Raw genomic sequence first — 20,676 nt, 5'->3', positions numbered from 1 at the left:
GTGTCAGTTTTTAAATTATTTTAAGAAAATCAATTTCCAACTTTATTCCACTGTGATCAAAGCATAATTTGTAAGATATTAATTATTTGATATTTGTTGAGACTTTACTTGTGGGTAGATTTGAGGTCATTTTATAAAATGAATGTTTTATGAAAAGAGTGTGTTGTCTCTGTTAGGTGTAGGATTCTATATATGTCTGTTGGATAAGCTCTTTTTTTTTATTACATTGTTCAAATTTACCAACTTTTAAAAATTAAAAAAAATTTTTAATTGGTTTTTAAAGAGAGAGGAAGGGAGAAGGAGAGATAGAAACATTGATGAGAGTATTGATTGGCTGTCTCCTGCATGCCCCCCACTTGGAATTGGGCCCACAACCTGGGCATGTGCCCTGACTGGGGATTGAACTGGCAGCCTCTTGGTGTATGGGTCGATGCTCAACCAGTGAGCCACACCGGCTGGGCCAAATTTACCAACTTTTAAAAAACTGATTTATCAATTATTGGGTGTGTTATATTAAAATCTGCAATTTCATTTGTAGATTGTCTATTTCTTCTTGTAATTTGACAATTTTTTGTTTTCAGGCTATGCTATTAGGTTTGTACATATTTAGAATTACTGCAGTCTTTAACCCACAACTAATTTTGAACTTTTTATTCGAGGTTCATGCTTTAAATATTCTTAGAGCCTTGTTCAGAGATACACGTCTGGGAGAAAATATTATTCCTTATGTTGCTGATGGAGCTAAGGCTGCAATTCTGGGCTTTACATCACCAGTCTGGGCAGTAAGTGCTTTTGCCATTTATTTTCATTGACTTAATTATATTTCTGTGTAAGTTTTAATAAACTAACCATTCACTGAATGATAAAAAATATGTACTGCATTTTATCAAGGAGTTTCTTTAAAGGATAAATGCTTGGCTTGAACTACATTTTCATTCTTGGTATTTTATTATTGCATTCTATTTGTTGGTTTATTAGCTATACCTTTTTCTTATTTTAGTGATTGCTTTAGGGTTTATAGTCTATATCTTTAACATTACAGTCTACTCTCAAGTGATATTATACCACTTCTCTTAAAGTATAAGAACCTAGCAATACATACTTCCATTTGTTTCCTCCCAATTGTTGTGCTGTTATACAGTTTGCTTTTATGTATGTTGTAAACCCATACTATATCATTATTTTTGTTTAAACAATCAATCTCTTTTTAAAAATATACCATGTTTTTTTTAAAATTCTTTTATCCTTACTTGAGGACACTTTTCCATATTTTGTTCAGATAGAGTGGGAGGGAGGGAGAGAGAGAAAAAAAACATTGACGTGATAGGAACACATCGAGTGGTTGCCACCTGCACGACCCAACCAGGGCTGGGGACAAACTGCAACTGAGGTACGTGCCCTTAGCGGGAACTGAATCCGGATGTCTCTGGACCACAGGCTGATGCTCTAACCGCTGAGCAAAACCGGCCAGGGCCCTTTTTAACCATTTTTAAGTATGCAATTCAGAGACATTAAGTAAATTCACAGTGTTGGGCAGTCATCACCACTGTCCATTTTGAGAACTTCATCATCCCAAACCAAAGCTCTGTACCCATTAAATAGTAAACTCCCCATCTTTTTCTTCCCCTAGCACCTGGTGAACTGTGTTCTACTTTCTGTCTCTATGAATATGCCTATTTAAGTACCTCATATAAATGGAATCACACAATATTTGTCCCTTTGTGTTTGGATTATTTCAGTTAGCATAGTGTTTTTAAGGTTGAGCCATGTTGTAGCATGTATCATAGTTTCATTCCTTTATAGGGCTGAATAATATTCCATTGTCCATATATACTACATTTTGTTTATCCATTCATCCATCAATGGACACTTGAGTTACTTCTACCTTTTGGCTATTGTGAATAATGCAGCTATGAACATGAATGTATAAATCTGTCTTCAAGACTCCGTTTCAGTTCATTTAAATATGTACCCACGCCCTGACAAGTTTGCTCAGTGGTTAGAGCATCGGCCTGAGGTCCATAGAGATCCGGGTTCGCTTCCCGCTAGGGGTGCGTGCCTTGGTTGCAGTTTGTCCCCGGCCCTGGTTGGTAGTGTGGGTGGCAGCCACTCGATGTGTCTCTTTCACGTCAATGTTTCTCTCTCTCTCTCTTTTCCTCTCTCCCTCTCCCACTCTATATGAACAAAAAAATGGAAAAATGTCCTTGGATGAGGATAAAACTAACTAACTAACTAACTAACTAACTAACTAACTAACTAACTAACTAACTAAATATGTACCCAGGCCCTGGCCCGTATGGCTCAGCGGTTAGAGCATTGGCCCGTGGACCGGAGAGTCCCAGGTTCGGTTCCTACTAAGGGCATGTACCTTGGTTGCAGTTTGTCCCCAGCCCCGGTTGGGGTTGTGTGAGTGGCAAGCAGTTGATAATGTCTCTCTCACATCGATGTTTCTCTCTCTCTTCCCCCTCTCTCCCTCCAGCTCTATCTGAAGATAAATGCAAAAAATGTCCTCTGGTGAGGATTAAAAAATAAATAAATATGTACCTAGAAGTGGAACTGCTAGATCATATGTTAATTGTATTTTTAACTTTTTGAGGAAACGCCATACTATTTTTTTTCTAGTTTCTTTTTCTTTATTGATGTTTTTAGAGAGAGGAGGGGAGAGGGAGAGAGAGATAGAAACATTGATGAGAGAGAACATTGATTGGCCACCACCTGCATGCCCCCCACTGGGGTTTGGGCCCACAACCTGGGCATGTGCCCTGACCAGAAATTGAACTGGCGACCTCTTGGTGCATGGGTCAATGCTCAACTAATGAGCCATACCGGCCAGACAAAATGCCATACTATTTTACATAGTGGTTATAACACATAGAATTTTTCATAATAATAGCAAACATCTTCATGATACTGTTAAGTGAAAAATGTAAGCTATAACATAATATATATAGTAACCTAACTACATAAAAAAATGAATAGGAAAAAGGTGAAGTAATTACATACATAAAACTGTTAACCAATATAATAGTGGTTTCCACTGGATGTTGATAAGATTAAATTTATGTTCTCTTATATTTGAATAATTTTCTGTGATAAGCATATACAACACTGACAGTCAAGAAAAAAATGAAAAAACTCAGCAGGACATATTCATTCATCTGTTGGTGGACTTTTAGGTTTTCTTTTTGGCTACTATGAATAATGCTTCAGTGAACATTGTATATAAATATCTGTTGGAGTCCCTGGTTTAAATTCTTTTGTCGATATCATATTGTAGTTCTATATTTAACTTTTTAAGGAATGTTTAACTATATTGCATAGTGGCGGCTCTATTTTATACTCCCATCAGCAATATACAGAAGTTCCATTTTCTTTATATTCTTGCTAACACTTGTTATTTTCTGGTATTTTTTTGTTTGTTTTTTAATAGTCATTGTAATGGGTGTGAAGTGGTATCTCATTCTGGTTTTGATTTGCATTTCTCTGATTACTAGTGATGTTGAGCTGGAAGCAGAATGGTTCTCAGTATCTTAATGTGTCTTTCTTCTGAATGCTGTGCACTCTGGCTATCAGTGTGTTGAGTGATTGCTATAAATATACTCTGTCAAAAGGTGAAACATTCAGAACATTAAAATAGTGAGGTTAAATAGTGTCACTTTTTTTTTTTCATTATGATCACTGTTCAGAAACTTTGATTTAGAACCCTAAAGATAGTGGGCAATACCCAGTATAGTTGTTGGATTTAAGAATGTAAACTTTTACATGTTTATTCATGATTCGTGGCAGAAACACCATGATTTTATTGGTATCCTATATCATTATACCTCTAAAATAAAGGAGACAAACGTTTGGCTTGTAGGTGTTTGACATCTGGCTTTAAGAAAGACTGGCAAACTCGATGTGTCCCTTTCACGTCGATGTTTCTTCCCCCCCCCCCCCCCGACTCTATCTGAACAAAAAATGGAAAAAATGTCCTTGGGTGAGGATAAAAAAAAAAAAAGAAAGAAAGAAACAAAGACTGGCAAGGCGAGAGGAGAAAAGAAATAGCCTTAATACATTACCTGCAGAATGAAGAATTTTTTAGAAAGGCAAGCTTTCCAATTAGCTACACAAACCATTTCATAATTATATGATAAGCCTCTCATTGAGGGTCAGTATACTGCAGTGTAGCTAAAGGCGCAGACGTCCAGTGTAAAGTGGAATCCTCAAGGTTGCCACCTCTTGCCTGGAAATTTGTGCATCTTCCTGTAATAAAGACAGCCGTCTGAAATTCTGTCTAGGAGCATTGCCTAACTATGCTGGAGGACCTGGTGTTTACCTTACCCATTTACAGGAAGTGGAGCAATCCCTGTGTACCGTCAGCTGAATCACACAGGTAGGAACGTGGCTTGACCATCAGGAAATATAAGAGATTATAAAACTGATTGCCAGAAATATCAGTATTGTTTTCTTCAAGCCATTAGTTCAAGGTGAACAAAGAAATGTTCTGTGTGAAAGAGTTTTAAGAGAGTGAAACCTGGTGAGTTTTCCACCTTTTTAGCAAAACTGAAGTTTTGTTAAAAGGAATGTTTCATTTATTTAAAAAGTATTTTTGAGACCTTTTAAAAAGTAACATATGTGCATTACAGAAACTTTGAAAATAAAGGAAAACATAAAAAAGTAAAAGTCACTTTTTAATTATTATGCAGTAATCATTATTAGCATTCTGAAGCATTTTCTTCCTCTTTTTTTCTATGTGGGTTTACATATGTTTCGTATTCATATGCACATATATATCCACAGAAGACTGCATAAATACATGGGCATATATATATATGTATTTTTTTTGGTACGTGCCCCTAGTGGGAACCGAACCAGGACTCTGGTCCGCAGGCTGACGCTCTAATCGTGGAGCCAAACTGGCCAGGGCTTATTTATAATTTTATTTTTGGGGAATCTCCCTTTTTAACACTGGTATAAAGGAATCTTGTTTGCTTTACTAGAGAGAATAAACATCATGGCTATAATGATCCATATATTTATTTTATATATTGATTGTGCCTGGCCAGTGTGGCACAGTGGTTGCCAGTTTGATTCCCGGTCAGGGCACATGCCCAGGTTGTGGGCCCAATCCCTAGTGGGGGGCATGCAGGACGCAGCCAGTCAGTGTTCTCTCTCATCGATGTTTCTATCTCTCTTTTCCTCTCCCTTTATTTCTTTCTAAAATCAATAAAGAAAAATATTTTTTAAAAAGAAAAAAATAATAATATATTGATTGCTATGTTTCCTTCCTTATAAAAACCTAAGATACACCAAAACTGTAAATCAACATAATCAATGAATGTGAAGAAGTCTTCATTTTACCACAGCATTCTCTGTTGAAGTCATTTAAAGAGTGGTTTTTTTCTGAAGCCTGTGAAATATGGTTTGATTTACAGAAATCTGATTTGTACACATTTTCTCAGGAATACAGCTTACGTTTAATGGTGACTACGCTTGTACTCATGATAATTGTTTCCTGAAAAGTTAGAGAAAAAAACAAGTAAACTAAACTTAATTTTAACTTTGCAGTAAAGGAACATTTTCCAGGGAGCATTTATGTATATATTTAATTGTTTTTACAGATTCCTTAGTCTTTTGTATTGAAACCATAGAAATCTCTTGGTCTTTACCACCTATTAGGCACTTTTAAAATACAGGAACGATGTATAGTTGTAAACATATTAGGCATTAAGCACACCTACAGTGTTGCAGATGATATATTAAGCACTAGAAATAGAGGGGTAAATAAGACCTAATCATAATAATGGCTGTCTTATTGGGTATTTTCTATGTGCCTAGCATCATTTACATTGATTATCTCAGTTAATGCTCAGAACAACCATGCAAAGTAGATTGTATGACTTTAATTCCCATTTTACAGATAGGGAAAACAAGGCTCAGCAAGGTAAAATAACTTTGTCAAAGGGCACACAGCTGTTATTCATTGGACTCCAGAATCTATGCTATTATAGGGGAGAGTTTGGGGTGTTATGGGAATATGGAGAAGGTGTATTTTGCCTACCTTGTAGGGTTTTGGACCTGTTCTTTAGAGAGCTGGAGATATAGCCTAGGTGCTAAGGTTTTATTGAGTGGTACAAACCCAAAGCAGCAAGAATGAAGGAAAAAGGGAAATGAGACAAGAAAATTAAAGACATTACAAGTGGGTCTGAACCTTGTGGGACAACTGAGCTGGTTGTATAGTCATGTGGTATATCTTCTAGCCAGGCTATATGAAGCTTACACCTCTTGGAACATTCCCATATTCTGTCTCTTACTGGTCAAAGTTCACCCCTTGGGGTATTAACCCAATTTGGGCAGGTGTTGGCACAATCTTTACTCAGCTGCTAGAGAAGCCAGATCCCATTCTCTGTGATGTAGCATCTCATCTGTGTCTGGACATGACTGGATGAGCCGTAGCCTGCATGGGTGTAGTTGGGACAGACCTAGAGTTTGAAACTGGCTCCCACCACTGTAAAATACCCTGCACATAGTAGGGGAGTAATGGGATCTGATTGATGTGGCTAAACGTAGAGACTCAGTTGTAAGGTGGCAAGAGGGAAGGAGGAGGAACAATCAAAAAACTATCATAATAGTCTACCAAGAGGTGGTGGTGGCTCAGAATAGAAAAATATTAGTAAAAATGGTGACAACTGATAATCTTTGACATATTTTGGAAATGAAGCCAGTTTAGTTAAAAATTTAGGCCCTGGCCGGTTTGGCTCAGCGGTTAGAACGTTGGCCTGTGGACCAGAGAGTCCCGGGTTTGGTTCTTGCTAAGGGCATGTACCTCGATTGCAGTTTGTCCCCACTCTGATTGGGGTCATGTGGGTGGCAGCCAGTTGATGTATCTCTCTCACATCGATATTTCTCTCTCTCTTTTACCCCTTCTCTCCCTCCCGCTCTATCTGAAGATAAATGCAAAAATAAAAAAAATTTAGATAATAAAGTAATTTAGAGATGCACATGTATGGAAACAGATTTTTCTGGGCAGTGTTTGGAAACTGAGACATTTCTGGGCATTCCTTTGTTTGTGTTCAGTGATTGGAACGCGTGAGCTTCTTTCCGTGCATCCTCCTTGCAAGACAGGTCATTCATCTTTCCAGCTTGCCCAGAACTCTACTGAGTATGCCACTTTAGGGTCCTTCTAAGACTCACACTGGGTTTTTATTTCTATCTGGTATATCTTTAGCTAGCTTCCCTCAGGCCAATTCTGCTTCACAGTTTGCAGTGGGTTTCAGAGGAAAAAGAGCCTTTCAGGTCTTCCCAGTAGCACTGACACATATACTCTGTCCTCTGTTGGCACCAAAGTCTCCAGGCCCTGTGGTAGTTGTGAAGTTGCCACAAGGGTGCCAGGATGAGGGCTGTGTGGTGTCTACCTTTTAAGCTACATGCCTTGGCATGAAGCTTTATTCACCCACAGAAAGAGAACTTTTTTTCCTAATTCACGCATTGGTGGTGTAGGGTCTAGTGAAACTGTATAGAGTATAAATGACCATATCACATAGCGATTGCACATGGGAAGCTCTCCATTCATATTTTTAAATGTTTGTCAAGGGAGCATTTATGTTATATAACAAAAACCATACATATATAACAGTGTATACTATATATATGTACGCACACATATTACATGCACTTCTACGCACACACACACAGTTTTGTGAAACCTAATTTTTTTCATTTACCTACCTCTTATATATCTTAAAAGTCTACATGGAAGCTTTTTCATGCTAGAAAGGAGGAAAAAAAAGGCATATGTACTTTCAATAGAAGGGAAAAATTTTGGTAGCAGTTGTCAATTTATCACTGTCCTTGTGACTAGGTGGAGAAGCAGAAAAGTTTTCTGGTGTTTTCCATGTGATAAGGATTGATTATTGCTGGAGTTAGTTGAACTCAGAATAGCCAAAATAGTCTTGAAAAAAAGTTGGAGGACTCGTGTCAAAAATTTTGAAACTTATGACAGAACAACAGTAATGAGACAGTGTGGTGTTGGCATAAGGGTAGAGATATACAAATCAATGGAATAGAATGAAGAGTCCAAAAGCAGCTTGGCACATGTGGCTCAGTGGACTGAGAGGTCCCGGTCCGAATTTTGGTCAGGGCATGTGTCCGGATTTCAGTTTCAATCCCTAGTAGGGGGCATGCAGGAGGTAGCTGATCGATGTTTCTCTCTCACATCAATGTTTCTGTCTCTTTCTCTCCCTTCTCTCTCGAAAAAATCAATAAAACAAATTTTTTTTTTAATTCTAAAAAAAAAAGTTTGTAAATAAAAAGCAACATTTAGTTAAAAAGGTGCCAAGGCAGCCCTGGCCGGTTTTGCTCAGTGGTTGGAACATCGGCTTACGGACCACAGAGTCTTGGATTCTGTTCCCGCTAAGGGCACATACCTCAGTTGCAGTTTGTCCCTGGCCCCGGTTGGGGTCATGTAGGTGGCAACCACTCGATGTGTCTCTCTCACATTGATGTTTCTCTCACTCCCCCTCCCATTCTCCCTCCTTGCTCTATCTGAAGATAAATGCAAAAATGTCCTTGGGTGAGGATTAAAAAAAAAAAAAGGTGCCAAGGAAGTTCAGTGGGGAAAAGAATAGCTGTTCAACAAATGGTACTGGGATAACTGGATTTCCACATGCAAAAGAATGGATTTGTTTTCTATCTTACACTATATTCAGAAATTAATTCAATATGGATCAAAGTCCTAAATGTAAGAGCTAAGCGATAAAACTTTTAGAAGAAAACAGTAGGTGTAAATCTCTGTGATCTTGGGTTAGGTAACAGTTTAGGTGGCACCTAAAGCATAAGCAACAACAACACAGAAAAATAAATCAGATTTTATCAGAATTTGAAGTGTCTGTGTTTCAAAAGATATCAAGAACATGAAAAGACAACTGACAGAAGGGGAGAAAATATTTATAAGTCATATATCTGATGATCATATATTTGACTCGTGTCCAGCATTATAAAGAACTCTTAGAACTCAATCATAAAAAGACACCCCTATTAAAAAATGGACAAAGAGTTTGAATACATTTCTTCAGAAAAAGATATACAAATAGTCAATAATAAGCACAGGAAAAGATGCTTAACATTATTACTCATTAGGGAAATGCAAATAAAAACCACAATGTGATACAATTTTATACCCACCAGGATAGCCATAATAAGAAAAACAGACAATAACAGGTATTGGGGGAGATTTTGAAAATTCATGAAATTGGAACCCTCATACATTGCAGATGAGAATATAAAATGGTACTGCCACTTTAGTAGTTCCTCAAAAGGTTAACAGAGTTATCATATGCTCAGTAGTACCACTTCAAAGTATTATACCCAAGAGAAATGAAAACGTGTTCACATCAATGTTGATAGCATCATTATCCATATTAGCCAAAAAGTGGAAAGTCCCCCAAATGTCCATCAAATGATGAGATTTTTAAAATAAGGTGTGTCCATACAATGGAATATTATTCAGCCATGAAAGGGAATGACATACTGATACATACTACAACACGGTTAAAGCTGCAAACAGCTACTTGAAAGAAGCCAGACATAAAAAGCTGCATATTGCTTGATCTCATGAATATGAACTGTTCAGAATAGGCAAATCCATAAAGAAAGTAGATTAGTGCTAGCCCGAGTGCAAGAGGATAGAAAATGGCTACTAATGTGTATCATCAACCATTCATATCTGTGGGTTTCACATCCACGGATTCAATCAACTGCAATAGAAAATATTTGGGGTGGGAGGAATCCCATAAAATTTTAAAGAGCAAAAGTTGAATTTGCCATGTGCCAAGCACTCTGCTGAATCCACATGAATGAAGTGATGTGTAGGCTACCTTACTGTAGCCAATATGCAACTACTATGCCATTTACATAAGGGACTTGAGCATTCCCAGATTTTGGTATCCTTGGGGATCCTGGAACTTACCCCCGTGGATACCAAAGGACAATGGTATAGGATTTCATTTGGGAGTGATGAAAGTATTCTAGAATTTAGGTAGTGGTGATAGTTTCCTACTTTGTGAATATAGTAAAACCACTGACTAGTACCTTCCAAAGTGGTGAATTTTATGGTCTCTGAGTTTTATCTCAATAAAGAGAAAACTAATTTTAAAATATATCTTTTTATTTTTTATTTTTTTATCCTCACCTGAGGACAATTTTCCATTTTTTTGTTCAGGTAGAGTGGGAGGGAGAGAGAGGAACAGAGAGAGAGAGAGAGAAAAACATCGATGTGAAAGGAACACATCGAGTGGCTGCCACCCGCACAACCAACCAGGGCCGGGGACAAACTGCAACCGAGGTACGTGCCCTTAGCGGAAACCGAACCCGGGTCTCTCAGGACCGCAGGCCGACGCTCTAACCGCTGAGCCAAACCGGCCAGGGCTTAAAATATATCTTAAAAGCTTATCATTCAGCTACCTTTGGAGGTTGCTGTGGCATGAACTCATTCTGCGAGCTGGTCAATTTGTGGAAATAATTCTGTATTGCGTAACAGGGTAACCAAATAGCTGATGATGGAAAGCTTATTTTATTTTAAATAATATTTTTTCTCAAAATTGTAACTAATTAATTTTTCTACACCTACTGGAATAGGTAATGATGATTATTGGTTGCTAATGGGGAAGTTGTTAATGAATGGGTCAGGCTGATAATACTGGAACCCGCTGATCCTTGTTAATATGACTAAATGACATTATGTGTCTCCTGCCTCCAGTCTAATGAATCCAATGAGAGAGTTTTTCTTTTTGGCGTTGCCCATTCACTTTGTAAAATAGTCCTCTGCAGTTTTGATTAAGATATGTCTTGGCAGGCATCGTCTTCTGTCCCTAGGCCCTCCTGTTCTAACATTCCTGCATCTGGCAGCCTTTGTCAGAAAGTTTGGTTTAGGGCAAGATGGAGTTTGTGTTTCTACTTTTTTTTTAATGTTTTTGTATGATTCCTCAGAAGAGACAGAGTCCTAGATGACCAATTTATTTATTTTTATTATTATTATTTTTTTATCCTCACCCGAGGACATTTTTCCATTTTTTGTTCAGGTAGAGTGGGAGGGAGAGAGAGGAACAGAGAGAGAGAGAAACATCGATGTGAAAGGAACACATCGAGTGGCTGCCACGCACACAACCGACCAGGGCCGGGGACAAACTGCAACCGAGGTACGCGCCCTTAGCGGGAACCGAACCGAGTCTCTCAGGACCGCAGGCCGACGCTGTAACCGCTGAGCCAAACCGGCCAGGGCGATGACCCATTTATTTTAAACCTAAGAGTCTTCAGGAACTGAATCAGAAGACTAGACAAGAGATATTTAAGACCGGAGCTAGGACAGAGGCGACATTGATAGAGTTAACAGGACAGGTTAATTTTTGGTTTGGGGATGTTAAGCAGGGCACATAGTAGGGACTTCATTAATGTTTGTTGATTGTTTAATGGACACAAGTGAATTCATCCAATTTTATGATTTCATTGTAATTTTGGTATGAATTGTGCCAATGTATGCATAGTCTACTTCTAGAGTTACCAGGCATGAATTGAGTCAGTCTTGGGCTTCTAGAGGAGAGGTTGCAAACTGGTTGCTGATTGGTCACATCCAGCCTGCAACTGTGTTTTATTTGGCCTCCACGATGGGTTTTTTTCCCCCCCTTTAATTTGTTGCCAACATTTCAAAATAGTGAGATTTCACATAAAAATTGGGGTTTCTGGCTTCTCTTGAAAAAGAAGAATATCTGGCAACACTGGGCTTAATTCTCTCATGGCAATAACTCCGCTGAAGCTGAATAGTGACTTCATTAAACTCTGTCCTTTGCTGCTCCTTGTGAGCCCTTGAGTTTGTGACCCTCACTGTGGGGGTTTCAGAAGCTATTTTTTAAATCTTACATTGTTACTTTTAATTACCTTTCTTATATTGCTACTGAAACATACATGTGATTGTGACACTTATCTTACTCTGCGTTGGCAGTAAGTTTGTTTCTTCTATTTCTCTATATTCTTGGTGCTGGTATACACACACTGTAGTGAAGCCACTACGCATTTGTAAATCTCTACTCTGATATGGCAAGGTAATGGAGGAAGCCCAATAATTCAAGATATTTTTATGATATAGCAAAGCATCTTGATACATTGGTTTGGAAATAAATATGCTGTATTGTTATCATTTTAAAGAAATTCATATTTATTAATGATAGTTCTTTTATTTTTATTAACTAGTTGTCTCTGATAAGTTTAGGGTTAAAATTACTTTATTAGGTTACTGGCGTTGTGGCACTAATAGACAACATTTTGGATATTAAATATTATTTTGGCCATATTAATAATGTGGATTCAGCCCTGGCCAGTTTGGCTCAGCGGTTAGAGCGTCGGCCTGCGGTCTGGAGAGACCCGGGTTCGGTTCCCGCTAAGGGCACGTCCTTCGGTTGTAGTTTGTCCCCGGCCCTGGTTGGTCGTGCAGGTGGCAGCCACTCGATGTGTCCCTTCACGTCGATGTTTCTCTCTCTCTCTCCCTTCCTCTCTCTCCCTCCCACTCTATCTGTACAAAAAATGGAAAAATATCCTCGGGTGAGGATAAAAAAATAAATAAATAAAATAATGTGGATTCATATAGTTAGGCCTTATAAATATTCTCTCATAGGTTAATGATTACAGAAAATAAATAGGAAGAGCTGAGCTCTTTACTGGAATATGCATCATCAGAAAGGACATGGAAAATGAATTGTTTCTTTAAAGAAGTGTTATTTGGTGATACAAGTACGAAGAGATAATGAAAACAATTGGTAAAAAGATTATAAGTACAGGAAAGAACTATGTTGTGTGCATGTGGTTGGATTGTAGAGTTCAGTTTAAGAGGAAGTCATTGGGTTGATTACTATAAAGTTTATGAAAATTGTCTTATTTTTATAAACACAAACCATATTTTCTTTAGCCCCACACTAGCTAGTTGGATAATTATTTTGAATGTCTAGTTTGAACATTGTAAATGTTGGTTTCATGCAGTGAGTATTTCCTAACCCTTATTGTGTTTATTTTTACATTAGGTGAGAAATTCATCCACACTTCTCTTCAGTACCTTGATCACAAGAATATTTGGAGTTAAAAGGGGAAAGGATGAACTTTTCAAAAAAAATACGTAAGCTCCATCTAATGCTAACTTTACTTTTTACAAGGTATTTCCCAGCCAAAAATAATTTTTGGAATTTTGCTTACTTTTGTAAATACATCTAGAGCATAAAACTATGAAAATACTATAGTAAAATAACCTGTGCTGCCCGATTCTAAGTCCTTGGGCAAAAATATCTACTGTTTAATAAGTAGATCTTTCAAAACAATGAAAATATAGCAAGATAGCAAGGGCTGAAATGTAGTTTGTTTCTCAGTGAAACAACTAAAGTTTTTTTAAAATTTCTTTACATCTTCAGATATTCCTGAAATATCCTAAATTGCTTTTTCATGATGTGTCATCAAGTACTCGCTTGTGCAATATCTTGATTTTATAGCTGGAAGTTTAAATGTTTATAATACAGTCATCAGCAACATGTCTCAGATTACCTTTTTATTAAACTCTATAACCAAAGGGAGCAGTTACAGATGTCAGCCACACAGAGTAAACAATGCTTTTCACTTTTAGGTTATTCATGTTATGTTAACTCTCTAAAGTGTTTTTCTCTTAAGGTTTTTTTAAGGTCTTGAAGGAAATCTATTGAAATACGTTGATTATGGGTAATTTTTAGCTACAAGTTCTGTTTGTTGGTTTTTAAAGAGAAGCAGCTTTGAATAGTTGTTTCTTTAGCACTTAAGATTTAGTGGTAGTCTAGTGACTTGCAGATGTTAACACTAGATGTCACTGTCGCTGCATGTTTAATTATTTTCTTCATTCTGGATCCAGTTTGGTGCTGGTATGGTCTTTCTCTTGATCTAGAGATAAATCAGGTCCAATTCCTCTCCTACCTAAAAAAAAGTTGATTATCACATTTTTAATTTAGATTTTAAGCTTTTGTTTATTAAACTATATTTTTTTGTGATGGAATTAGTCTTAGGAATTAGAATATATCATGAAATAATTTTATGATGCTCTTTTGGTAATTCTGATGAAACCTATTGGTAGTTTTGAATTGTCACTTAAATTACTCCTTATAACCCTATAAAATTTAATAAATAAATATTTATTTATTTAATCCTTACCCAAGGATATTTTTCCACTGATTTTTTTTTTTTTTTTTAATATAGATAGAGTAGAAGGATGGGGGGAGAGAGAGAGAGAGAGAACCATTGAGAGAGAGAGACATCAATTGCCACCTCCTGCACAACCCCGACTGAGGCTAGGGATTGAGCCTACAACCCAGGAACGTGCCCTTGACCAGAATCGAACCTGCAACCTTTTGGTCATGGGCCAGCACTCTAACTGCTGAGCCAAATTGGCCAGGGTTCAATAAATATTTAAAAGGAAGGCAACTGACTATAAGTATGAATCCCCTGGGTATATTCAGGAAATACCAGAGAAATTTTTTTAACCAAGTTGTATTTTTTAAATAATGATAACATTATTCTTTTGAAAGGATGATTATAATTTTTACTATTTAGCTGGTTCCTAAAGAAATTCTTTCTGTCAGTAGTTTGAAACCACTAATACTTGTTTCTCTTGAGCTTTGTTTACTTTGTTAATAATTCTACAAAATGCTAAAAAGTTTAAAATAACTTGGTCATATTGTAAAGCCATGATAAATAGTGGTATAAATAAAATATGAGGTTATCAAACAAGTGAAATTAATGTTTAAAACAGAACTTGAAAATGAAGAAATGCTTTTTCCCCCTTTTACCTTTTATGATGTGAGTGTTGTGTAAATAAATTTGACTGTGTACAAGAGAAAATAATCAGATTCATTTCATTTCGGTTATATCTGAAGGGGGGGGGGATGGAAGAATAGTGCAGTGAAACCATAGTTTTGATATTTTTGCCCAAGGCATGCTGATGGAAACCTCTATTACAAATTCATTACTCTTAAGTAAGAAAGGTTACAAAATAGATAACTTTCCTAGAAAGAGGGAAATTGAATATTCATATAATTGTTTTGAGTAAAGTTCAAAAGTGAAATGGAATTAAGAAGTTATTTTTTTTTAATGTGATGAACATTTTTTGATGAGAGCCTTTTAGTTCAATAATCTAACGATTGCTATTCATCATTATGTATATAGGCTTCTGTTCTCTGTTTAACCCTTAAAGAGTATATTTCTTGGTACACCCACTAGATTTGTTGTGCAAAATCTTTAGTGTCTTACATTTGCTATTATTTGTAATGGTTCTTTTAGTTGTAGTTTGTTTAATTATGTCACTATTTGTTGAAATGTTTATATGCCTGTTCCCTGCAGTATTAACTCCCTGATGGACAGAACCTGTTCCATCTTTTGTGTGTATATGTAACGGGCACTTTAAAAATACTAGTAATAATGATGTCCTGTTGGTTGGTTACTCAACCATTGAATGACTAAACTCAGCTGATGAGACCTCATAGACAGTTAAGTCTACTTCACAGCCACAGATTGTTCTGCACACAGTCTTGCAAATGTGTGCTTTTGGTCAGAAGGGGACTGGACATAAAAAGAACATCTGCCTTTCCTAGCTAGTGAAAATAAAAGATGTCTAGGAGTAAACAGACTTGGTTTCTAGGCATTTTGCTGCCACTGGAAATGACCTTAATAGACTCCCTTATCCACTTTCTTTCCTTTTTTTTTCTTGTGGTATGTGCCCCTAGAGGGAACCGAACCCGGGTCTCTGTGGTCCACAGGCCGATGCTCAACCGCTGAGCCAAATTGGCTAGGGCTCCCTTATCCGCTTTCTACTTCAGTTTCTCCATCTGTATAACAGGAATAAGATCTGTGTTCTGTAGGGCTATGGTGAGGATAAAACAAATGATCAACAGTTCATTTTCTTTTAAAATATTGGAAATCCTATGCAATTAGAGATGTAATTTGTTTTTGTTTTTCTTCCCTGTTACCACTTCTGTTATTGTGCTCATTCATTTCATTGTCTTACAGTTGCACTGCTTTTTTGAGGACAAGGTCAGTGTCTTATCCATTTCTGTATACCTGTTGCCCAGCGTATTGTTTGGCATATAATAGGCATACAGAAATACTTGTTTAATGAATAAGTAAATTTTGTTGCTAGAGAAGAGATAAGAGTTCTTGTTTTTACTCCTGCCTTTGTTGCCTTATATCCATGATAATCAACCAAGACAAGTTAGTTAACTTCTTCGGGCCTTGTGTTTTTTTCCTCCAAGAGATTTGTATTATCCTTGATGTCTCTAATATCTGTAAAATACTCAGCTAAGGCTTTATGGAATTGTTACTAGACTTGCTAGTTTGGTCAACTGCTGTATTCCCAGTGCCTAGAACAGTAGCTGCCTCATAGTAGGGACAAGAAGTTTCCTTTTTGTATATAAAGAAAGGAGCAAGGCTTCTGCATCCCCATCGTTAAGTATGTAGAATACACCATAATGACTGCACTCGAGAGTACATTGGTCTTATTGTAGATGTGTTCTTTGGATTATGAAGAATGAGAACACCTAAGTTTTACAAGTTTGTTTTAAATCATGTTTTTACATTTTAATTTTCTAAAGCTTCATTCCTTTCTCTTTATCACCATCTGACTGACTTGGCCTGAACAATGAATCATTGAGCCTGTGTAGAATCAGGACTCGCACAGCTCTGTGATCTGGGGCGTATGCTGGGCTTTCCACAGTAGCCTCCATCTGCAGTGGGAGTGGGTTCACCATGATAGTTCCTCATTCCTTACAGGGCAGGAGCTAAACCCATGTGATCTTTAACTCTGCGTCTTCCCTCTGGCCCCTGTGTATGTTAATCTTCAGCTATTCTAGTCCTAGGTTAATGACGAATATCAATATATAGCAGCCTGAAAGCTTTATTTTAGACTTTGCCAAAGCTTCATGTAGGTGCTCAGTGCAGAGTGTTCTATAGTTTTCGTCTTCTTTCTTCATTTTTTTTCTTCCTCACCTGAGGATATTTTTCTGTTTATCATCAGATAGAGTGGGAGCGAGGGGGAGAGAAAGAGAGAGAGAGACAGAGAGAAATATCAATGTGATAGAGCCAAATTGACTGGTTGCCTCCCACACGACCTGACCAGGGCCAGGAACGAACCTCAACCGAGGTACATGCCCTTGACCGGAATTGAACCCCGCAACTCATTGGTCTGCGGGCCAATGCTCTACCACTGAGCCAAACCAGCCAGGGATTCTCTCTTCATTTTAAATCAATCCATCAGCCTATATGAATTTGTAAGTATTTGTCATGAATTCAGTATTGGTGTGATAAAGGAGTACATGAGAAATTTGGAACTTGCTCAAGGAGCTTACATTTCAGCTAGGGAGACAAAAAGTGTTATTTGTAAAATAGATACAAATAGAAGACAACATATAATAGCTGCACAGTGTGCTGTTGAGTAATGGATGTATTAGAAATTCATTAATAGGAGAGTTGAGTGGACTAGTTGAGATTTGGGGGTACATGGAAACACATAGGTTAAAAAAGGGGAACAAAAGAATAATCATTTTCTTTTCTATATTAAGTATAATGTCTATTCTATCATGTTAGAGAGAGCTTATATTCAAATTAATAGCTTAGGATGTTTATAAAAGCATCACTGGATACAAGTAAATTATTTCTGATGACTATTTTAGGAGAAAATTTTTATTTATTTTATTTCCCTCGATATAAATGACAGAGGGCTATTTTTCTTATTAACTTAGTGATACAGGTCCGGAAGGATCCTCTGAGGGACATCTAATCTAGTTCAACCTCGTTTGTTTATTTGTGTGTGTGTTTTTTAATCCTCACCCAAGGGTATGTTTATTGATTTTTAGGGAGATAAACATTAATGTGAGAGAGAAACATCGATTGGTTGCCTCCTGTACGTGCCCTGACCAGGGATCGAACCCAAAACCTAGATATGTGCCCTGCTTGGGAATCAAACCCGCAACCTTTTGGTGCATGGGATGATGTTCCAGCTAGGGCTAGCTAGTTCAACCCCTATTTATAGACAGATTTTGAAGCAATTTCCAGACAGACTGGCTTCTCTCCTGTTCTTAATGTTTTCTAGGAAGAGAGAGATTCCACAAGTTTCTGTGGTTGCCCACTCCATTGTTTAGGAAAAAATTGGTTTCTCAAAACTAAAGTTGAGAGCTATAGGGCATTTGGGTTTTTATATTTTAGAGAATGTAATTATTAGAGTTCAGAGTAGCTTTTTTCGCTTTGAACTACATAGCAGTTTGTAGCAAGCGCCTGTTTGGCCAAGCTGAAAATCAGAATTTTCTTTGTGGCCAGGATAATCTTAACATCTTCAGACCTAAAGGATTCTTGTTTTCTCCATTTAACAAGCATTTATTAAGTTTTTACTCTGGGCCAAGCCCTCTGCTGGGATCCAGAGATGAACCAGACATGCTCTCAGCCCTTGGGAAACTGATAGTCTAATGCAGAATGTGGCAGCTCTCTGCTGTGCTGGAGGCTCTGTTCCCCTTGCACAGAGAAAGGGAGGAATAATGAAGGGGGGGGTAGCATATCCTTAGTGCCGAGTTGTGTGGTTGGCACATGCCAGACCCGTTATAGGTGTCTAATTTAGCCTTCATCACAGCCCTGTGAGGTGGATCATCCTCCTAATTTTACGGAGGGGTAAACTAAAGTTAGTGAGATACAGTTTTTGCCCGAGGTCATACAGCCAGAAAGTGGCAGAACTGGAACATAAATCCAGTTCCATCTGCAGAGCACCTGTGATTTCCACACGGCACTCACATCCCCCTCATGAGCAGTGAGTCACCTTTTTAGTCTGGCTTTAGATTTTCACATTGTCAAACCCTGTGAGAAATGAGCGCCTTCACCCATAGTCTGTCTCACTGTGGATCAAGAATCTCCCATCTCCCACGTGGCAGGTTGACTTTAGGAGAAAAGATGGAAGGGGGCCAATGGAGAAGTGACTTTTTGAAATGACTTGAACACCCTTTCTGTGGATGGTGCCTTTTGTCCTAAGAATATTCTCTTCCTCCGTGAGCTTCACACTCTGTTTTCATGCAGACAAAGAAAAGGTGTGGGAGGAGCAGGTCACCAGGTTTCTACTGTCAGGTTATAAAGCCAGAAAGGTAGAAATCTTAGTTTTTTGGTTGGCATGTAGAGGATGAATTAAATTATTCTAATGGGATATCGGAATTAGGGGTGGGATATCAGTGTGCCCAGTTACACATTTACCTCTGTAAAATTCTTGTAGTTGATGATAGTTTGGTACGATGGGGAGAGGATTTTAGAGTTTTGTGATAATCCTTGCCTTTGGTATACTGTCTTCTAGGGTTAAACTCATGTTTTTTCAAGTCTGTGCTTATATCTTTCATTCATCTCTTTAATGAAAATGATGATAAGAACTATGATTATTATCAGTTTTATGTTTGAGAGGACCTAAGAAGCCATCTAGTCCCATTCTTATTTTGCAGATGTGAAAACTGAGGTGCAGAAAAATGGAATGATTGTTCAAGGTCGCATCGCTAGTGCTGGAAATAAATTTAATGGTTACTTTTAGTTTGCAGCAAGCTCAACTAGAATATTTTTAAAAATTAGCTGATTATTTATAGATGTAGTTTCTTTTTTTTTTTATCCTCACCCGAGGATATCCTTCCATTTTTTGTACAGATAGAGTGGGAGGGAGGGAGAGGAAGGGAGAGAGAGAGAGAGAAACATCGACGTGAAGGGACACATCGAGTGGCTGCCACCCGCACGACCAACCAGGGCCGGGGACAAACTGCAACCGAAGTACGTGCCCTTAGCGGGAACCGAACCCGGGTCTCTCCGCACCGCAGGCCGACGCTCTAACCGCTGAGCCAAACCGGCCAGGGCTATAGATATAGTTTCTATTAGCAACAATAATACTAGCTAGGATTCAATAATTTGAAATTAAGTTAAGAGCCCCAGTATTTTGACATGGTCTGGAGGTGTCATTCAATCATTTTTCACAGTTGTTGATAGAGCCTTTGTAATCTGATTCTTTAGGCAGAGTAGATAATTGAGAATTTTTAGAGACTAAGAAGTAAAATACAAGTCTTGTGTAACCCTTGTTAAGTTCAATATATGAATTAAGTCTTTACTGACACTTTGACCTATTGGAGAGGTTCATGTTTCAAGTTTTTGTTCATTCTTACTTTCATGGATTGCAGGTAGGAAAACCACAAATAAAAATTTTAACCCAAAAAAATCTCTTAAAAAAATATGTTCATGAACTTGAAGTGGGAATTAGTCATTATGTCCTTAAATATTGACTCTTGCATGGACCAAGTATTCTTTGTTTCTAAGTACTGCTTCAGGCCATTGCCTCCTTTAATAACTAAAGCATTGTTGCTTTAGTTTGAGCATGTTCTATGGAATTTTGGCAATGCATGTATCCTCTTTCTGCATCTTAGTAAAAGCATGAGTAAATATTTTTTCTCAGCTTTGGTATTTTTGTAGCTTACATTTTATATGAACCAGTCTAATATAATGTAATGCCAGGATTACATAATTTAAGACGTCAGGATTGCTTCCAGGACTATGAGATAAAGTCTTCATTTATCTGGGGGTTTACGAGCAGTGTTTGTTGCTCATTCATTACCTGTAGAGAAATACCACAGAGCTACTTTC

At 37.6% G+C, this 20,676-nt stretch overlaps 1 protein-coding gene across 1 annotated transcript in view; it reads left to right on the top strand.

The window, feature by feature from the left end:
- Nucleotides 1-20,676, top strand: part of THADA (THADA armadillo repeat containing) — a 323,998-nt gene that overhangs the window by 82,759 nt on the left and 220,563 nt on the right. Inside the window, exons 25-26 of the mRNA XM_036262631.1 lie at nucleotides 660-782; nucleotides 13,050-13,141. Coding sequence (XP_036118524.1) covers nucleotides 660-782; nucleotides 13,050-13,141 — 215 coding nt within the window. The remainder of the gene's footprint in view (nucleotides 1-659; nucleotides 783-13,049; nucleotides 13,142-20,676) is intronic.

The sequence above is a fragment of the Molossus molossus genome, unplaced genomic scaffold, assembly GCF_014108415.1.
Source record: "Molossus molossus isolate mMolMol1 unplaced genomic scaffold, mMolMol1.p scaffold_m16_p_15, whole genome shotgun sequence".
NCBI classification, from domain to species: Eukaryota; Metazoa; Chordata; class Mammalia; order Chiroptera; family Molossidae; genus Molossus; species Molossus molossus.
The sequence above is the reverse complement of the archived record's forward strand: the minus strand, read 5'-3'. Positions and strand labels throughout refer to the sequence as shown.